The sequence below is a fragment of the Pelmatolapia mariae genome, linkage group LG1 (assembly GCF_036321145.2).
Source record: "Pelmatolapia mariae isolate MD_Pm_ZW linkage group LG1, Pm_UMD_F_2, whole genome shotgun sequence".
Lineage (NCBI taxonomy): Eukaryota > Metazoa > Chordata > Actinopteri > Cichliformes > Cichlidae > Pelmatolapia > Pelmatolapia mariae.
This window is the reverse complement of record NC_086227.1, coordinates 4,935,001-4,951,353: the sequence shown is the minus strand read 5'-3', so window position 1 is coordinate 4,951,353 and position 16,353 is coordinate 4,935,001. Positions and strand designations below refer to the sequence as shown.

The 16,353-nt window shown below is 40.5% G+C and overlaps 2 protein-coding genes across 2 annotated transcripts in view; one reads left to right on the top strand and one right to left on the bottom strand.

Moving 5' to 3' along the window:
• The window catches only part of chsy1 (chondroitin sulfate synthase 1), a 32,059-nt gene extending 20,862 nt beyond the window's left edge, over positions 1–11,197 (top strand). Inside the window, exon 3 of the mRNA XM_063470528.1 lies at positions 8,816–11,197. Coding sequence (XP_063326598.1) covers positions 8,816–10,408 — 1,593 coding nt within the window. The 3' untranslated portion in view covers positions 10,409–11,197. The remainder of the gene's footprint in view (positions 1–8,815) is intronic.
• A 5,149-nt stretch (positions 11,198–16,346) lies between these two features.
• lrrk1 (leucine-rich repeat kinase 1) overlaps positions 16,347–16,353 on the bottom strand; it is a 78,018-nt gene continuing 78,011 nt past the window's right edge. The window contains exon 38 of the mRNA XM_063470517.1: positions 16,347–16,353. This exon is cut by the window's right edge and continues 1,816 nt beyond it. The gene's annotated coding sequence lies outside the window, so the exon portion shown is untranslated.

The window sequence follows — 16,353 nt, the reverse complement described above, 5'->3', positions numbered from 1 at the left end:
TATTTGTTTCAGGCTTTAAAGGGTTAAGTCTCTTTTCTATTTTTCACATAATAGCTCATATCTCCCATCTTGCCTGGGTAGCCTGAACTGAAGAAGACATCTGGATAGTGGACTGAGGGAACAAAGGGCCTTTTCTGTTTTCTGTCACCCATCCAATCCTCAGATGACACACAAACGAAGGGGTCTGTTCAAATTTCACTTTAGGCCTCTTACTATGCTGGAGTAGTGTAGTCCGTGGCAGTGTTAATGGTACTAATCAAGGCGATCGTAGTAGTAGTAGTAGTAGTAGTAGTAGTAGTAGTAGTAGTAGTAGTAGTAGTAGTAGTAGTAGTAGTAGTAGTGGTAGTGGTAGTGGTAGTGGTAGTGGTAGTGATAATGATAATAATAATAATGATGATGATAATGGATTTCATTTATATAGCGCTTTTCAAGGCACCCAAAGCGCTTTACAATTCCACTATTCATTTACTCTCACATTCACACACTGGCGGAGGCAAGGGCAGCTGTGGCTACAACTGTATGTGTGGTGTTGCAATGCACCACACATAAATCATGGGGGATTTGTTTTAATATTATTATTATTATTATTAAAACTGATGTTAAAGTGAACATGAAACACTTCATGGATAAAGGCTAAGTTACACCATTGTGCCCTTTCTGTGTAGTTGGATTAGTTTTAAAGCGTCATCTTGTGCAAGTACAGAACATGGCATAATCGGGTTGGTTGGTTGTGGTTTAAATTAGAATTAAATTAGTTTATGTGAGCTAACTGGTAACAAAACTAATAACTCAGGGGAAAGTCCGTCTAAAGGGTAAGTTTTGTGCTGCCCATGGCAGCAACAATGAGTTTTATGTTAAGGAACCAAGGATATGCTGTCTGCTTTCACTCTGTCTCTTAAGCAGTAAGTCTTTCTTTATTATTTGGCTATCGGCATGGACATGGGAAAATCCAGCTGTTAGCCGTAAAGTTTGGGTTTTTATTTAAAAAAAAAAAAAAAAAAAATGTTTGGGTTTTTAAAGCACTTTATGAATGGGGACAGTGTGGAGGAGAGTCAGTTTGAGTCAGGTGACAGGTGGTTCACCAGACCAACAAGCTGGAGTCAGAAACTCCCATGTTTTGTCATCTGACCTTTTCTTTTTTTTCTTTTTTTTCTTTTTTCATCTGACCTTTTCAACCAATCACTAATAGAAGACCCTTGCAAGTCATCAAGATTTTAATATTAAAATAAAACAATTAAAAAACTAACCGCTTAAGTTTCCTAAAAGAGAAAGCCACTATATATATATTTTTTTTTTTTAGTAGTTTCAAGATCGTGTTTCCCACAGGCATTAGAATATAGTTCTTTCAGTAGTGGGGACCCATTGGGTCATCCTTTGCTTTTCTGAGAGGTTCTCATTTAGCCTTTTGTGTTGATTTTACAGAGCTGTGGATCCATGTGCATGAGCATGTGTGCGGACTCCCAAACTTTGGTAAATTTAATAAAAAATTTAGGTACTTGTGAAAAGCGCTATACAAATGCAGGCCATTTACCATTTACCAATAAAGAACAGAGCAATAATCATCTGCCTCTTTAGTGAGTTCCTCATCTCATAGATTAGCTCCACTGTTTTAAACTGCAGCTAATAACAGTAGTCCTTCTTCTGCTCTGTAGCCTTGATGAGCTTAGCACAGAGACACATGATTTAATTCTCCACCTGCTGTGGGGTTTGGTTAGAGTGACCCTCTGGTTCAAAGCTGATCTCCAGGGCAAAACAAAGACTACTGTCCCCAGTTTCAGTTCAGACCAAGTAAATTTGGTCTTCATTAGGCTACTTGACAAGAGACTGTCTGCTTAAATAGCTGAAAGATATCAAGGGCTGCTGCAAGAGTAACCTGGTCAACCTGCCAGTGTCGCAATAGAAGACGGGTCATTAGCTGGTTAGCAGTGATTCACATTGTCCACGCAAAAACGTGAAACTGTTTATATATTGTTATCTACTGGATCTGAATGTTAGATGGTTTTTGTGGTAATATAGTAATAAGGTTACATTATATCTACAAGTTTTTATGACACAAATTTAGGCAGTCACATTACCTCATGTCTTCATATGGTCAAAATGTCCTGATATGCTAGCTCTATGCCAGCATATCAGGATGTGTACAAACCTTTTTCATCAAGTTTCTAACTGTAAATACTGTCTCTTGAGGCAACTGTTGTTGTGATTTGGCACAATATAAATAAAACTGAATTGGGAATTGAAATACCGGAGTGTAATGTAAAATTCCCAATCCAAATTTTACATCAGTCCAGACCCAAAGAGTTGCTGTCGGTTTTCCTTTGTGCTGTCTTCAGCTCATGTAGAATTGTACTAGAGCATTGAAGGCTCAAGTGATCCAAGCAGACTATAACTTGAGTAGAGGAAACTGGTAATAATTCAGCTGACTTTTTTAAGTGTCAGTTAATACATTAAATAATGTTTTTCTTTTTTATTGTGGCTTGTGCAGTGATATCCAGCTGGCAATGCTGTAAACAAATTAGTCAAAGCATCAAAGACAGCCTTAATCTGTAACTGAACAACATAAAGACTTGATTGGTAGACTGAGTATAGTTGCTGAACTGGATCAATCTAAGCATTAAAGATCAAATGATAGTAAGAGAGATTCATATGGTTGTGCTGCAGTGAACCAACATAAATGTGTCTGTACCTGTGTTGTAGCCCTATGGGCATCTCTCTCAAAGGAAAAACAGTATGCTGAATCACACTGCTGCTATGTGTTGGCAGAATACTTCGGAAAAGATAAACATTTGTCAGTATGTTTTTTTTTTTGTTTGTTTGTTTTGTTTTGTTTTTTCATTTAGAATGAGGGCTTTTCCTATTAGCAATTTGTAGCTCCATTGATCACATTTTGGATCATGTTCTTACATATGGCATAGAAACTGAACGTGTAATGGTATTCCCTGAAAACCCTCTCTTGTCTGATCATTTCTTAATAACATTACATTTGGAATCCATTTCATTACAGTAGATGTCTTTCTGAAAATGCTAACTTTAATTCCTCCGCTGTTATCTTTTTCAATGTCAAGTCCCACCACAGTGGACTCCTCTCCCACTCAGGTCAGTTATCGTAATAGTATTACATCTGTACAGCCTAAGACTGTGGATAGTGCGGCTTATCTGAAAACGAAGCCTCAATCAGTTTTATTTATATAGTGCCAAATCACAACAACAGTTGCCTCAAGGCACTTTATATTGTAATATTCAAAAGATCTTCATTTTGCCTGAAAAAACCCTCTGTAAAGCTAGAACATCTTACTGCATATGTTTCTCTTTAGCACTGTAGACAGTCTGACAAGAAGTCAGAGCCCTGTTCAACCAAGCATTGCTTTAATTTTAACTAGTAATAACGTCTTTATTGTCTCTTCAAATTAAATTTTAACCAATAGAGAAAAAAGTATTCACAACCATCTCACAGAAGGTATCATTACATACAGCCACTTTGACTCATTTCTCCAACTGATCTTTCTGAGTTAACTTCAGTAATTACTTATTTCAAAACCATCAACGTGTCTTTTAGACCCCATTCCTAAAAGACTGCTCAAAGAAGTCCTTTCATTAATTAATGCTTAAAACCAGCAGTTTAAATTCAGTTCAATTCAGTTTATACAGTGCCAAATCACAACAACAGTTACCTCAAGGTGCTTTATATTGTAAGGTAGACCCTACTATAATAGATACAGGGGAAAACCCAACAATCATATGAGCCCCTATGAGCAAGCGCTTTGACAGTGGGGAGGAAAAACTCCTTTTTAACAGGAAGAAACCTCCGGCAGAACCAGGCTCAGGGAGTGGCAGCCATCTGCCGCAACCAGTTGGGGTGAGAGAAGGAAGACAGGATAAAAGACATGCTGTGGAAGAGAGACAGAGATTAATAACAAGTATGATTCAATGCAGAGAGGTCTATTAACACATAGTGAGTGAGAAAGTTGACTAAAGAAGAAATACCCAATGCATCATGGGAATCCCCCAGCAGCCTATGCCTATTGCATCATAACTAAGTGAGGATTTGGGGTCAAGCCTAATCTTAAAAGTAGAGACAGTGTCTGTCTGGCCAAGGTAATGCTGTCCAGACTAAGAATCTGGTTAGATACCATATTTCTAAGATTTTTAGGACCAACTACAATAACCTCAGTTTTATCTGAATTTAGAAGCAGAAAATTAGAGGTCATCCAGGTCTTCATATCTTTATGGATATATGAAGTTGTCATCAGCATAGCAGTGAAAATGTATACTATGCTTTCTGATGATACTGCCTAAGGGAAGCATGTATAATGTAAACAGAATTGGTCCTAGCACTGAACCCTGTGGAACTCCATAACTGACCTTAGTGTGTGAAGAGGACTCTCCATTTACATGAACAAATTGGAGCGCAGTACCTGTAACACCTACAGCAGGGGTGTCGAACTCCAGGCCTCGAGGGTCGGTGTCCTGCAGGTTTTAGATATCACCCTGGGTCAACACACCTGAATCAAGTGATCAGTTCATTACCAGGCCTCTGGAGAACTTCAAGACATGTTGAGGAGGTAATTTAGCCATAAATCAGCTGTGTTGGATCAAGGACACATCTAAAACCTGCAGGACACCGGCCCTCGAGGCCTGGAGTTCGACACCTGTGACCTACAGCATGCTTGAATCGTTCTAATAGGATATTATGGTCGACAGTGTCGAACGCTGCACTGAGGTCTAGCAGGACAAGCACAGAGATGAGTCCACTGTCAGAGGCCATAAGAAGATCATTTGTAACCTTCACTAAAGCTGTTTCTGTGCTGTGATGAGCTCTGAAACCTGACTGAAACTCTTCAAATAAGCCATTCCTCTGCAGATGATCTGTTAGCTGTTTGACAACTACTCTTTCAAGAATTTTTGATATGAAAGGAACGTTGGAGATTGGCTTATAATTAGCTAAGACTGCTGGGTGTAGAAATGGCTTTTTAAATAACAGTTTAACTACTGCCAGCTTGAAGGCCTGTGGTACATAGCCGATTATTAGAGATTGAAGCATTAATTAATGGTAGGACTTTGAGCAGTCTTGTAGGAATGGGGTCTAAAAGACACGTTGATGGTTTGGAGGAAGTAATTACTGAAGTTAATTCAGAAAGATCGATTGGAGAAAAAGACTCTAAATTAATATAAATGGTACTGGTTTAAACTTTGTGAAGAAGCGCATGAAGTCATTACTAGTTAACCTTAAAGGAATAGTTGGTTCAATAGCGCTCTGACTTTTTGTCACCCTGGTTACAGTGCTGAAGAGAAAACCTAGGGTTGTTCTTATTTTCTTCAATCAGTGATGAGTAGTAAGATGTTCTAGCTTTTCAGAGGGCTTTCTTATAAAGCAGGAAACTATTTGTACAGGCTCAGTGATGATCTTCTAAATTTGTGACACGCCATTTCCCCTCCAGCTTACGAGTTACTGCTTTAAGTTAATCGTTTAAGTGTTACTCCAGAGTACTTCTGATTTGAGGCTCTCTTTCACATTAGCTACAATTTCCAGACTCATGTAATGAATAGGTGAAATTATTAAGAAGATAATCAACCTCTGTTGGAATAGTGTTCAGGTTGCTGCTCTGCTCTGTGTTGGTACTACAGTTTGCAGGTTCGGTGGCTAATCATCTACTGTCTAAACGCAGTCACTGGAACACCACCTTCCATCACACATGTCAATACCAGAGCTATTGTGTTGCCGTCTTTGGTGTGGGAGGATTTTTCCTGAGTTGAAAAATTTGTTTAGACAGATCAACCCTGCATACAAGAGAGCCAGTTACTGCAGCATAATGCTGTCTCCAATTAGATTCGCAAAGTGCACTCTGAGGCAGGCACTGCTTATTGTCCTGCAGATTAAACCCAGCCGGAATGGCAAGCATACTGGCCCTCTGGCCTCACCGCCTGCTGTGAGCCTCAGGCTTCTTTTTTCCTTTGCCTGCAAGTCAAGCTTTAATGCATGAACCCTGTTGAGCTAATTGCAATCATGAACTGTCACCTAAAAAATTCAGGTGAATCTTCAGACATGTTTTAGATTTGTGATATCTAGCACACTGCTGTTTAGAGGTGAGATTAAATATCCTTTTCTAAAACTAACTAGTAATAATTAAATTAAATCCATAAAAAATAATGTTTGGGTTACTGGGGGTGCACTGAAATCCAGTCATGAGACCTTTAAGGTGATAATTTAACCATTTAACCATCATCAATTCCTTTGCCCTTCTTTGGTTGGTTACACCATTGTCCAGTGGTATAATCCTAATATACTGCATAACATCATTATGATACCATATCATTCTCAAACTTGTGCTGTTTAGTTGTGTGTTTTACAGTGAATTTTCAGCTAAACAAGGATCTGGCTAGATTGTCTTGATTTCTAAATATCAAACCATAACAGCACAAGAAATACTGACGAACTGACCCTACTGCTAATCCTACTATACTAACCCTAACAGGCCTCATGAAAGCCTATAATTGTTTGGGGTTTTTTGTTTGTTTTCTGCCCATTTTTGTCTTGTGCATATTTGATGATATTAGATTTTTTTAGCTTTGTTAACAGTGCTAGTAGCAGCAACCTTTCTTCCTTCGTTAATTTGAAAGGTGCTCCATTCAACTCAGACACCCTGTTTTTAATAAGCAGTCTCTTTTTGCCCCCAGCCAAATATAGCGGACTGTTAATGTAGCATTTTTCTCCTTATGAAAATAAAAAATATGATTGACTGACCAATGAGAATTTTGTTGGATTAGAGGGAAATATGGCCCCTGAGACTAAAGTCCTTATTTACATACCTAGAGTCATCCGAGTCAAACACAGACTTGCAGTGTCTGAGGATTCAGTGAAAAAGCACAAATCTTTGCTGCCTCATCCCAGGGTTGTGTCCAATATAATGAATTCAGTGTAAGAGATGAGACCTTAGAACAGCCACTGTGTATGTAATGAGTAAGAACAGTCACTAGAACAGCTGGGCCTAAAATGAGGCATACAAGGTTTCAGCTTGCAGCAATTACTTGTGACTTCTTCTTGGCTTGGCTTTGCAAAAGAACTGTTTATGTTGATTAGCTAGACAGGATGTTGTGATGTTAATGACTGTGAAGAAATTGCAATAATGAGTTTTAAGTAAGAAGTGAGTTGGTGTTAATAATGGTGAAGCAATAGAGAGAGGGGCATAAAAAACATTGCGGCTGTCAGCCGATGATTATCTAATCTTCCAACATCAGCATCAACTAGACTCGTAATTACAATCCCAATTCCCAAAAATGCTGTGCAAAAATTAAAATAATTTTTTTTCTAAAAACATTTTAAAAACCCATTTTTTTTACTCGCTCTACACCCACCAAAATATACACATATGTAGTGCAACTTGTCAGGATGCTCAAAGTTTTTAAAGCACATCAATATGACTGATTTTGTGAGAGGAGGGCCTTTCTCACAGGTACGCCAGAGAGAAGGCTGGTTTTCTCATGTCATGCCTCCCTCATATGAATATCATTTGTGGATTGGTTGGCCTGTGTCTGCCCATAGTCCTGATCTTACCTCTAAAGTAGCTCTTTTTTAACTGGCTAATGTATGTTTTATCAGTTGCTTAGTAGGTAAATTGTTGGCCTTTTACCGCTGCTGTACTGAAGGTTGTGGGTTCAAGTACAGCAATGTACACTTTTCTGTTTCACAAAACAAAAAAAACTACAATTTTTATTCCTTACTTTAGTAATGCCTTGCTCTAAACTTGTCTCTATAGAACGCATCTGGTACACCAAGAAGAGACTTGGTGCTGCTATTAAATTCATAATAACCTTTTTTGAACGTTTAAACATTAAGTAAAGCAACATGTACTTTGTGCACCGATTCTGCTTAGAGATGTGCATAGTCATCTCAAAAGGCTGATTCATGCTAGTTAAAACCATGCTAAGTTGTGGCTATTATGCCATTGTGCAATAGCCAGCAACATGCCTTTTAGTACATACATTCAGCAAAATAATGATATCAGTTAACAAGGGTGTTCATCCCAACATTTTTGGAATTGGGGTTATACATTGCAATCACAGGTTAAATCAATATAATAAGCAATATCAGATCTGATCTATAATCAGAAATACTGTCAGACAAATCTGCTGCAAGTCTTTTCAATTTCTTCTTGTTGCTGCACATGCATTCACATGGTTAAACATATAAAGGTTGAAGACATCTCCTTTCCACTTTACTTCCAATTATGAAGAAGTTACAGCATGTTTTGATGGGCTGGTTTCCCTCTTGGGTGCACTGAAATGTAGGTTAAAGTCATGGAAAAATAAACAGAAAGTCAGGCCCTTGCCCTTCCTGTGATCATATTTAGCTGTAGGTTTCATTTTGTTCTCAGACTGCTCCTGTCCAGTTTTCAGTATAGCCTGTCCAGAGTTGCCGTCTCAAAATAGACTTATTGACTGCAGCCGTTCTGATACTACCTTTATTGCAAGACAACGTCACAAGCGCTGCCTTCTTTAACGGCTCAAAAACAGCTACTCCAGTATTTACACTGTCAAGCTCGTGCCGTTCGAGGAGCCGTAGGTTTCTAAAGCAGGCCTAAAAAATATTCTAACACTCGTATTTTCAGCAGTGTGCAGTATACTCCTTAACACATGGAGATCTCATCAGCAAAATACTATTCTATAAAATACTATAACTGCCAATGTTCAAAGTAAGCACTTAAATAGAAATAAACACATGCACACAAGTATATTGGCTATTCAGATATTAGAATTATCATGAGTTTATTTAATCAATGCCCACTGGTTTTAAAGCAATGATATCCTGTCTTCACAGATGCAGCAGCTCTTCTATGAGAATTATGAACCAAACAAGAAAGGCTACATACGAGATCTCCACAACAGCAAGATTCATCGAGCCATCACACTTCACCCCAACAAGAACCCTCCCTACCAGTATCGCCTTCACAGCTACATGCTCAGCCGCAAGATCGCAGACTTGCGCCACCACACCATTCAGCTGCACAGGGAGATTGTCCAGATGGGGCGCTACGGAGCAGTTGAGCCTGACCGAGAGGACCTCCAGCTCGGCATGCCCCCTTCGTTCATGCGCTTCCACCCCCATCAACGAGAGGAAGTTCTGGAGTGGGAGTTTCTGACGGGAAAGTACCTATTCTCGTCGTCTGACAGTCAGCCACCCCGTCGTGGCATGGATTCCTCTCAAAGGCAGGCCCTGGATGACATCATCATGCAAGTGATGGAGATGATCAACGCCAATGCCAAAACACGTGGTCGTGTTATTGATTTCAAAGAAATTCAGTATGGCTACAGGAGGGTCAATCCCTTGTACGGGGCAGAATATGTTCTGGATCTGCTGCTGTTGTACAAGAAACACAAGGGAAAGACCATGACAGTTCCTGTTAGGAGACACGCCTACCTGCAGCAGACTTTTAGTAAGATCCAATTCAGAGAGGAGGAAGAGATGGATGCCAGAGGTCTGGCCAGCCACATCAACAAGGAATCAGACTCCCTCTCATTTCTGTCCAACTCGCTCAAGATGCTGGTGCCCTTCAAGCTGGCTACCTCTGGTCAGGATCAGAGGGAGCCCAAAGAAAAGAAGGTTAACATCTTGGTACCTCTGTCAGGCCGCTATGACATCTTTGTGCGCTTCATGGCTAACTTTGAACGAGTATGTCTGATCCCCAACCAAAATGTTAAACTACTGATCCTGCTCTTTAGCACAGATAACAATACTGAGCGGGTGAAGCAGGTGGAACTTATGAGGGATTATCACATGAAGTATCCTCGAGCAGAGATGGAGATAAAGCCCGTCCCCGGTTCCTTCTCCAGGGCTTTGGCTCTGGAAGTTGGTTCTTTACACTTCTCTAATGATTCCCTGCTTTTCTACTGTGATGTGGATCTGCTTTTCTCCAGTGAATTCCTCAAAAGATGTCGGACTAATGCTGTCCTGGGGGAGCAGACGTACTTCCCCATCATCTTCAGTCAGTATGACCCTAAAGTAGTATATGCTGGGAAGGTCCCCAGCAACAACCACTACGTCTTCACCTCTAAAACAGGCCTGTGGAGGAACTACGGATTTGGGATTGTCTGTGTATACAAGAGAGACCTGGTTCGAGCTGGAGGCTTTGACACTTCCATACAGGGCTGGGGATTAGAGGATGTAGATCTTTATAATAAATTTGTCCAGTCAGGGATTAAGTTGTTTAGAAGCACAGACACAGGAATAGTTCACGTTCATCATCTAGTCACGTGTGACCCCCACCTGGATGTGAAGCAATATAAGATGTGCCTGGGCTCCAGAGCTTCCTCGCATGGCTCCACCCAGCAGTTGGCTGAGCTCTGGCTTGAGAAGAACAACCATGGCTTCAGGAGACTGGCCAGCAATAATGGGTCAGTTAGGACAGCGTAAGAAATGCTGGGTTGTCATTAATTGAACTCACTTTCCCTTCTTAGTAGTAGTTTCACTGCTTAATTTATTTTTTAATGAAATTAAATAATTCACATTGATATATTTTTTAAATATCTCTTTTGAATCTTTCTTTTTTTAAAGAAACATCATAATGAGCAGCTCCCAGAAATAGTCTGGGCAGTCTGTTCTCTTTCCTGATTATTGCCGGGGCTCCTTTTGCGCAACGTTATCTGTCAGGCTACTAGTTAATTTGGTTATTAATGTTTGCCTCAGTAAAGTACACAGTCTTTCAATTTTATATTTGGCGTATGTGTTCAAAGCAGACTGGTGTCCCTGTCCTCTCAGACCAACAGTGCTCAAAACTACATTCAATTGCTGATTGTGTATGTTTACAAGGGCTGATTGTGAACAGCATTTCATGAATGAAAATTCCAATCAGAGCTATCTCAATGACTGCCAGGGCCACTTCTTTGGAAAGCAAATTTAGGTGGTTTTCTTTTACATTTACTCTTATGGTTTTGGTGATATGACTTAACACTGTTTTTGTTTCTTTTTTTATATATATATATTTTGTATTGTTAATTTCTGTAGACCCAACTGCTGAATCTGCAATTCATTATTTTCTATCTAATTTATTGAATTTGCAGGCTCCATTTTCTACAATCTGCTGAAATGTGTATGTGGGACAGCCATGTCAGTTGTGGTATAGTTTTCTTTTTTCCTTAAGCTCTCTCACCAAAGAGTTTTGCACAGTCTGCTTTTACATTTCATGTTGCCTGTGTGTGTGTGTGGGTGTGTGTGTGGGTGGGTGGGTGGGTGGGTGGGTGGTGTTTTGCAGGCATGAACATGAAACTAGCTCCATAGTGGAGGATACACAAATAAACTCAGTGTATCCCAGATCTTTTAAATGGGTGAAGTGGGTGCAAATCTGGCTTCCACTTCAAGCTTGATTTAGCAGCAGCACTTTGATTGCTTAAGTCGCATATGGTTTTCTCTTTTTTTCCAAATCAATTCCTCTTATGTTGACATAAGAGGTGTGTCATTCCTGTCTAGTTTTACAGGTTTGATGGCAAATCATTTCCTCTTTTCATGCCCCTGCCTGTGAACTTCCATTGTAGGACTCTGTTGGGTTTATGCTCTTGTTGCAGCATTAAAACATGATTTATAACACTGATCACACAAGCAGTTACTGTGCTGTCATCATGCTTTGATTTTCTTGGACTCTTAAAAAAAATGTTTTATTGTTTCCTAAATGGACAAGGTTTTCTATTTAAAAAGAAATAAAATTGGGGGAGAGTAAATGCATTGTGTCATATTTTTCTGTCTCAAGTAACAATTCTGCATGGTTATAGTTTTCCCTCTACCAGCTCACATATTCTGTGTGTCATTTTTTGCCACCCGACTGATCCCTGAGCCTGGTTCTGCCAGAGTTATCTTCCTGTTAAGACACCACACATTCTTCTCTTCTTCCCTTTTGGTTTCTATGTATTGTAGAGTCTTCATCTTATATAATAAAGCTCTTTGAACGGGCATGTAATTAAATGTAAAAAAAACAAAACAAAACACAACAACCATGGATTATCAGAAACCCTGAGGATGTGAGGCCTGTTGTTAATCCATCTTTTGAGGCATTCCTGCCCTAGCATTGATTACTAGTCCATAAAAAGAATCATTTCACAACAGGCTCAAACTTCAAAGTAATTTAGATTGTGTGAGCAATAACATGTCAGCAACAATAAATCTTGTCCCTCAGAAGCTCCACTGAAGGAAAGTGGGAAGGAGTTTAAACTTACTGGTAGTTCAGTAATCTCTTCCTGGACTTTTCAACGACACTGAGCAGTAACGTAAACCTTTCCTAACATAAAAGGCTCTATCTTGTCATTCATTAAAAATGAATACAATCTTTTCTGGTTGTAAATAGACTAGTGCTTATACAGTGCTTTTCTAATCTAAAAAAGCACTGTATAAGAGGCCGGCCACTCAAAGGACCTCGGACCTATGAGCAAAGCTACACACTTTGGGGAGGTTGTCACATGAGAATTTGCTCCAGGCCCAGGAATTGCAGCAACCCATACAACAGAGGGGCTAGACTAAGGCAATTTTCACCAGGAGATAAAGTACTTGTATTACTCCCTTCTTCTAGCTCAAAATTACTCGCCAAGTGGCAAGGGCCCGTCATGGTCACACTGCGAGTGGGGGGATTTGGACTTTCAACTTAACCTCTTTAATGCATGGAAAGAGGCTGAAACTGCTTCTCTAGTGAGTCTGGTAAGGGAAAGAGATGAGTTGGGGTAGGAGGTGCCAAATTCCACCAATCCCGCCTCCCTCCATTGTGAGCCATCTCCAGAAAGTGGATGTTGCTGCATTGCAACAGCATTTTGCAGATTTGTTCTCCCCCCTGCCCAGTACGACTCCCATCGAGCACCACTGAAACGCAGCGTGGCGTGATGGTGCGTTCACAAGGTTACCTGAACATAAAAGGCAAATTGTTCAGAGTGAACTGGCGGAGATGCTAAAGCTTGGAGTAGTAGAAGCGTCTCACAACGCTTGGTGTAGCCCCATAGTTCTGGTTGTAAAGAAAGATTGGTCTATACAGTTCTGTGTGGACTACTGCAAAGTGAATGATGTGTCACGGTTTGAAGCCTACCCCATGCCCCGGGTCGATGCGCTCGTGGACCGGTTGGGCATGGCCAGATTTTTTTACAACACTGGATTTGACCAAACACTTAACTTTTCCCTCTTTTTTTGTCCTGCATACAGATGCCTCAAACAGAGGGCTGTGGGCCATTTTGTAACCAGCAGGTAAGGGGAGTCGACCGCCCAGTTGTCTAAATCAGTTGGAAGCTGACCGACCGAGAGTCCCGGTACAGTACTGGGGAAAAAGAGGGTGGCGATCCGGTGGGTGGTTGAATCCCTTCGCTATTACCTCCTCGGGTGCTCATTCACCCGCTGCTCAGACCACATCCCGCTGCAGTGGCTCCACTGCATGAAGGATGCCAACGCCCCGATCACCTGGTGGTACCTGGCTTTGCAGCCCTTTAAGTTCAAGGTGGTCCAATTTCCTCTCCTTTTGGCGGGGGGTTGGTTTGGCCGGATGTAGCCCCGGCCTTTTTTCCCCCTTCATTGTTTTTATATTATTATTTTATTTACATTTCTGGTTTTATTGTGAAGCACTTTGTGATTTTTATCTATGAAAAGTGTTATATAAATACATTTTACTTACTACTTACTCAGTTGGGCGGTGGGGTGTGTGGCAGAGGTGTGGTCTGGCTCTGCTGCAGTGGAGGGGTGGTACGGTAAGCTCATAGGGCGGTGCTGGGATGTTGGAGGGGACAGGTGAGAGGGTTTTTAACTAATGAGCTCTTCCCCCTTTTTAGTGTCCTGAGTCAGGAAGGAGCGGTGTGTGGTGTGGGAAGGAGCTGGAAAGCTGGCTTCCCAATTCAACATAAGGAGCTGAAGCAGTGGAAAACACTGTGTTTCAAAATAAAGGTGCTACGAGTGACACTCAAATGCTGTGTGGGTCCTGTTCATTTCACAACCAAACTTGGTTCTGTTGGACTTTACTTCCTGTTAAAAGGGAGTTTTTTCTTCCCATTGTCGTCAAGAGCTTGCTCAAAGGGGTTTGAGCAAGCTTGTGCAAGATTGTTGGGGTTTCTCTCTATTTCTCTTAAAATATAGAAGTCCCTGGAGGTGACTGCTCGTGAGTTGGCACAATATAAATAAAACTGAATTGAATATGCCGCTGTTGAAATGTGCACATACATACAAGGAAGACACAGAACCTTAGCTCAAACAAGAATAGGAAACATTTTTACTTGTAAAACTGTAACATTTGGTCTCGTATTAAAAAGAGGAGCCCAATTACATTGGGAAATCAGGGAATATCATTTTTGATTAGACAGTGGTTTAAGTTAATGTTCAAATGATGGCATTCTGTTTCACTTTATACATTTTGTTCTCCAGAAGAAAGGGTATACAATATGACAACACTATATGAAGGTTTGTAGACTTGTACAGCTGTTAAGCCACAAATACCTCAGAGGATGAGGAAGTAACAACTCTAAATTATCATATTTTTTCACTTCCTGCCGTTTGACTTGGTGAATGGCTTCCTGTGAGAGAAGACTTAGAGAATTGTTACACTCTTTTAGGCAAATGTCTTGTCATCAGTTGGCTCATGAGGATTCTGAGAAACCAGAATTTATTAAATTAATTGAATCTCCAAGTCTGTGTATATATTTAACATCCCTTTAATTATGAGTTTTATTGTTGTCAAAATCAAGCAAAAGGCACCAAAACTTTAGAATGACACTAGCAACCAAAGTTTTTTTGTTTGTTTTATATCTTAACAAAAAGCAATACTTGTCTTTACTGCCCTCTTCTGTCTAAAAAAAACTAAGGATGTACAACTACAAACCTTTAACTATTAATTCGTAGGGCAGGCGTAATATACAATACTGTGCAAAAGTGTTAGGCAGGTGTGAAAAAATGCTGTAAACAAAGAATGCTTTCAGAAATATAAATGATTGTTTATTGAACCCAAATGTATTCTGCAGCAGGAAAACAACCCCAAACATACAGCCAAAGTCATTAAGAACTATCTTCAGCGTAAAGAAGAACAAGAAGTACTGGAAGTGATGGTATGGTCCCAACAGAGCCCTGGTCCCAACACCATCAAGTGAGTCTAGGATTACATGAAGAGACAGAAGGATGTGAGGAAACCTGCATCCACAGATCTTTTGTTAGTCCCCCAAGATGTTTGGAACAACCTACCAGCCGAGTTCCTTCAAAAACTCTGTGCAAGTGTACCTAGAAGAATTGATGCTGTTTTGAAGGCAAAGGGGTGGTCACAACAAATATTGATTTAGTTTAGATTTCTCTTTTGTTCATTCACTGGATTTTGTTAACTGATGAAAATAAACGATTAACACTTCCAGTTTTGAAAGCATTCTTTGCTTACAGCATTTTTTCCTCACCTGCCTAAAATTTTTGCACAGTACTGTAGGCTCTTGCCCATGGATACTATACGCATGTAAATCTAGATGGCCAGCAGTGGCAAGAATTAGTCTTGTGAGGAACTGAGAGGCTATGAGACCATGGCTGCTGTTGGCATTTTGCCCAAAATGAGAGCACCCAAGGAGTATGATTTATTCATGAGGTTGAGAGGTACCGGCCAGGTATAATCGGGCTCACCTCAATGCACGACTTGGACTCTGAAACTAGTCTCCTGTCTCAGTCTGGAGTTGCTTGGTGAGAGGTAGCGGGCATCCTAATATCCTAGTATCCCCTCAGCTTGCTGCCTGTACATTGGGGTTTCTCCCGGTGAACGAGAGGGTTTGTTCCCTGCTCCTTCAGGTCAGTGAATGGGTCCCGATTGTCCTCTGTGCCTATACGCCTGAACAAACGTTTCGGATTACCCAGCCTTCTTGGGGTCCCTGGGTGGGGTGCGTGAGGGTGCTCCACCTGGGGACTCTGTTGTCCTACTGGAAGACTTCAACACTCATGTGGGCAATGACAGTGAGACCACGAGGGAGTGTAATTGCATGATTCTTACTTAGTTTCTAAAAATAAAATTGTTACTAGGCTAAAATATATCACTAAAACATTTTGAGGTGTAATGACAACCCTTTTAAGCTTTGACATCTTGTTTCAAGCTCTCCCAGTAACAATTGACACACTCAGACTTCTGTTGTATACAGATTAAAACATGAGGAGTATGGTGGCACAGTGGTTAGCACTGTTGTGTCAGAGCAAGAAAGTCCTGAGCTAGAATCCACCATCTGGGCGAGACCTAGGGGTCACATGTGGTGTAACACACACGATCAATAGTGCAAGCCATACATAAGCTAAGATTAGAAAAAAGAAAGAAAAAAAACATGCGTCAAACATCTATTTGACATCTATTTCACAAACAACTATTTACAGTTACCAGGGTCTCCAAGGCC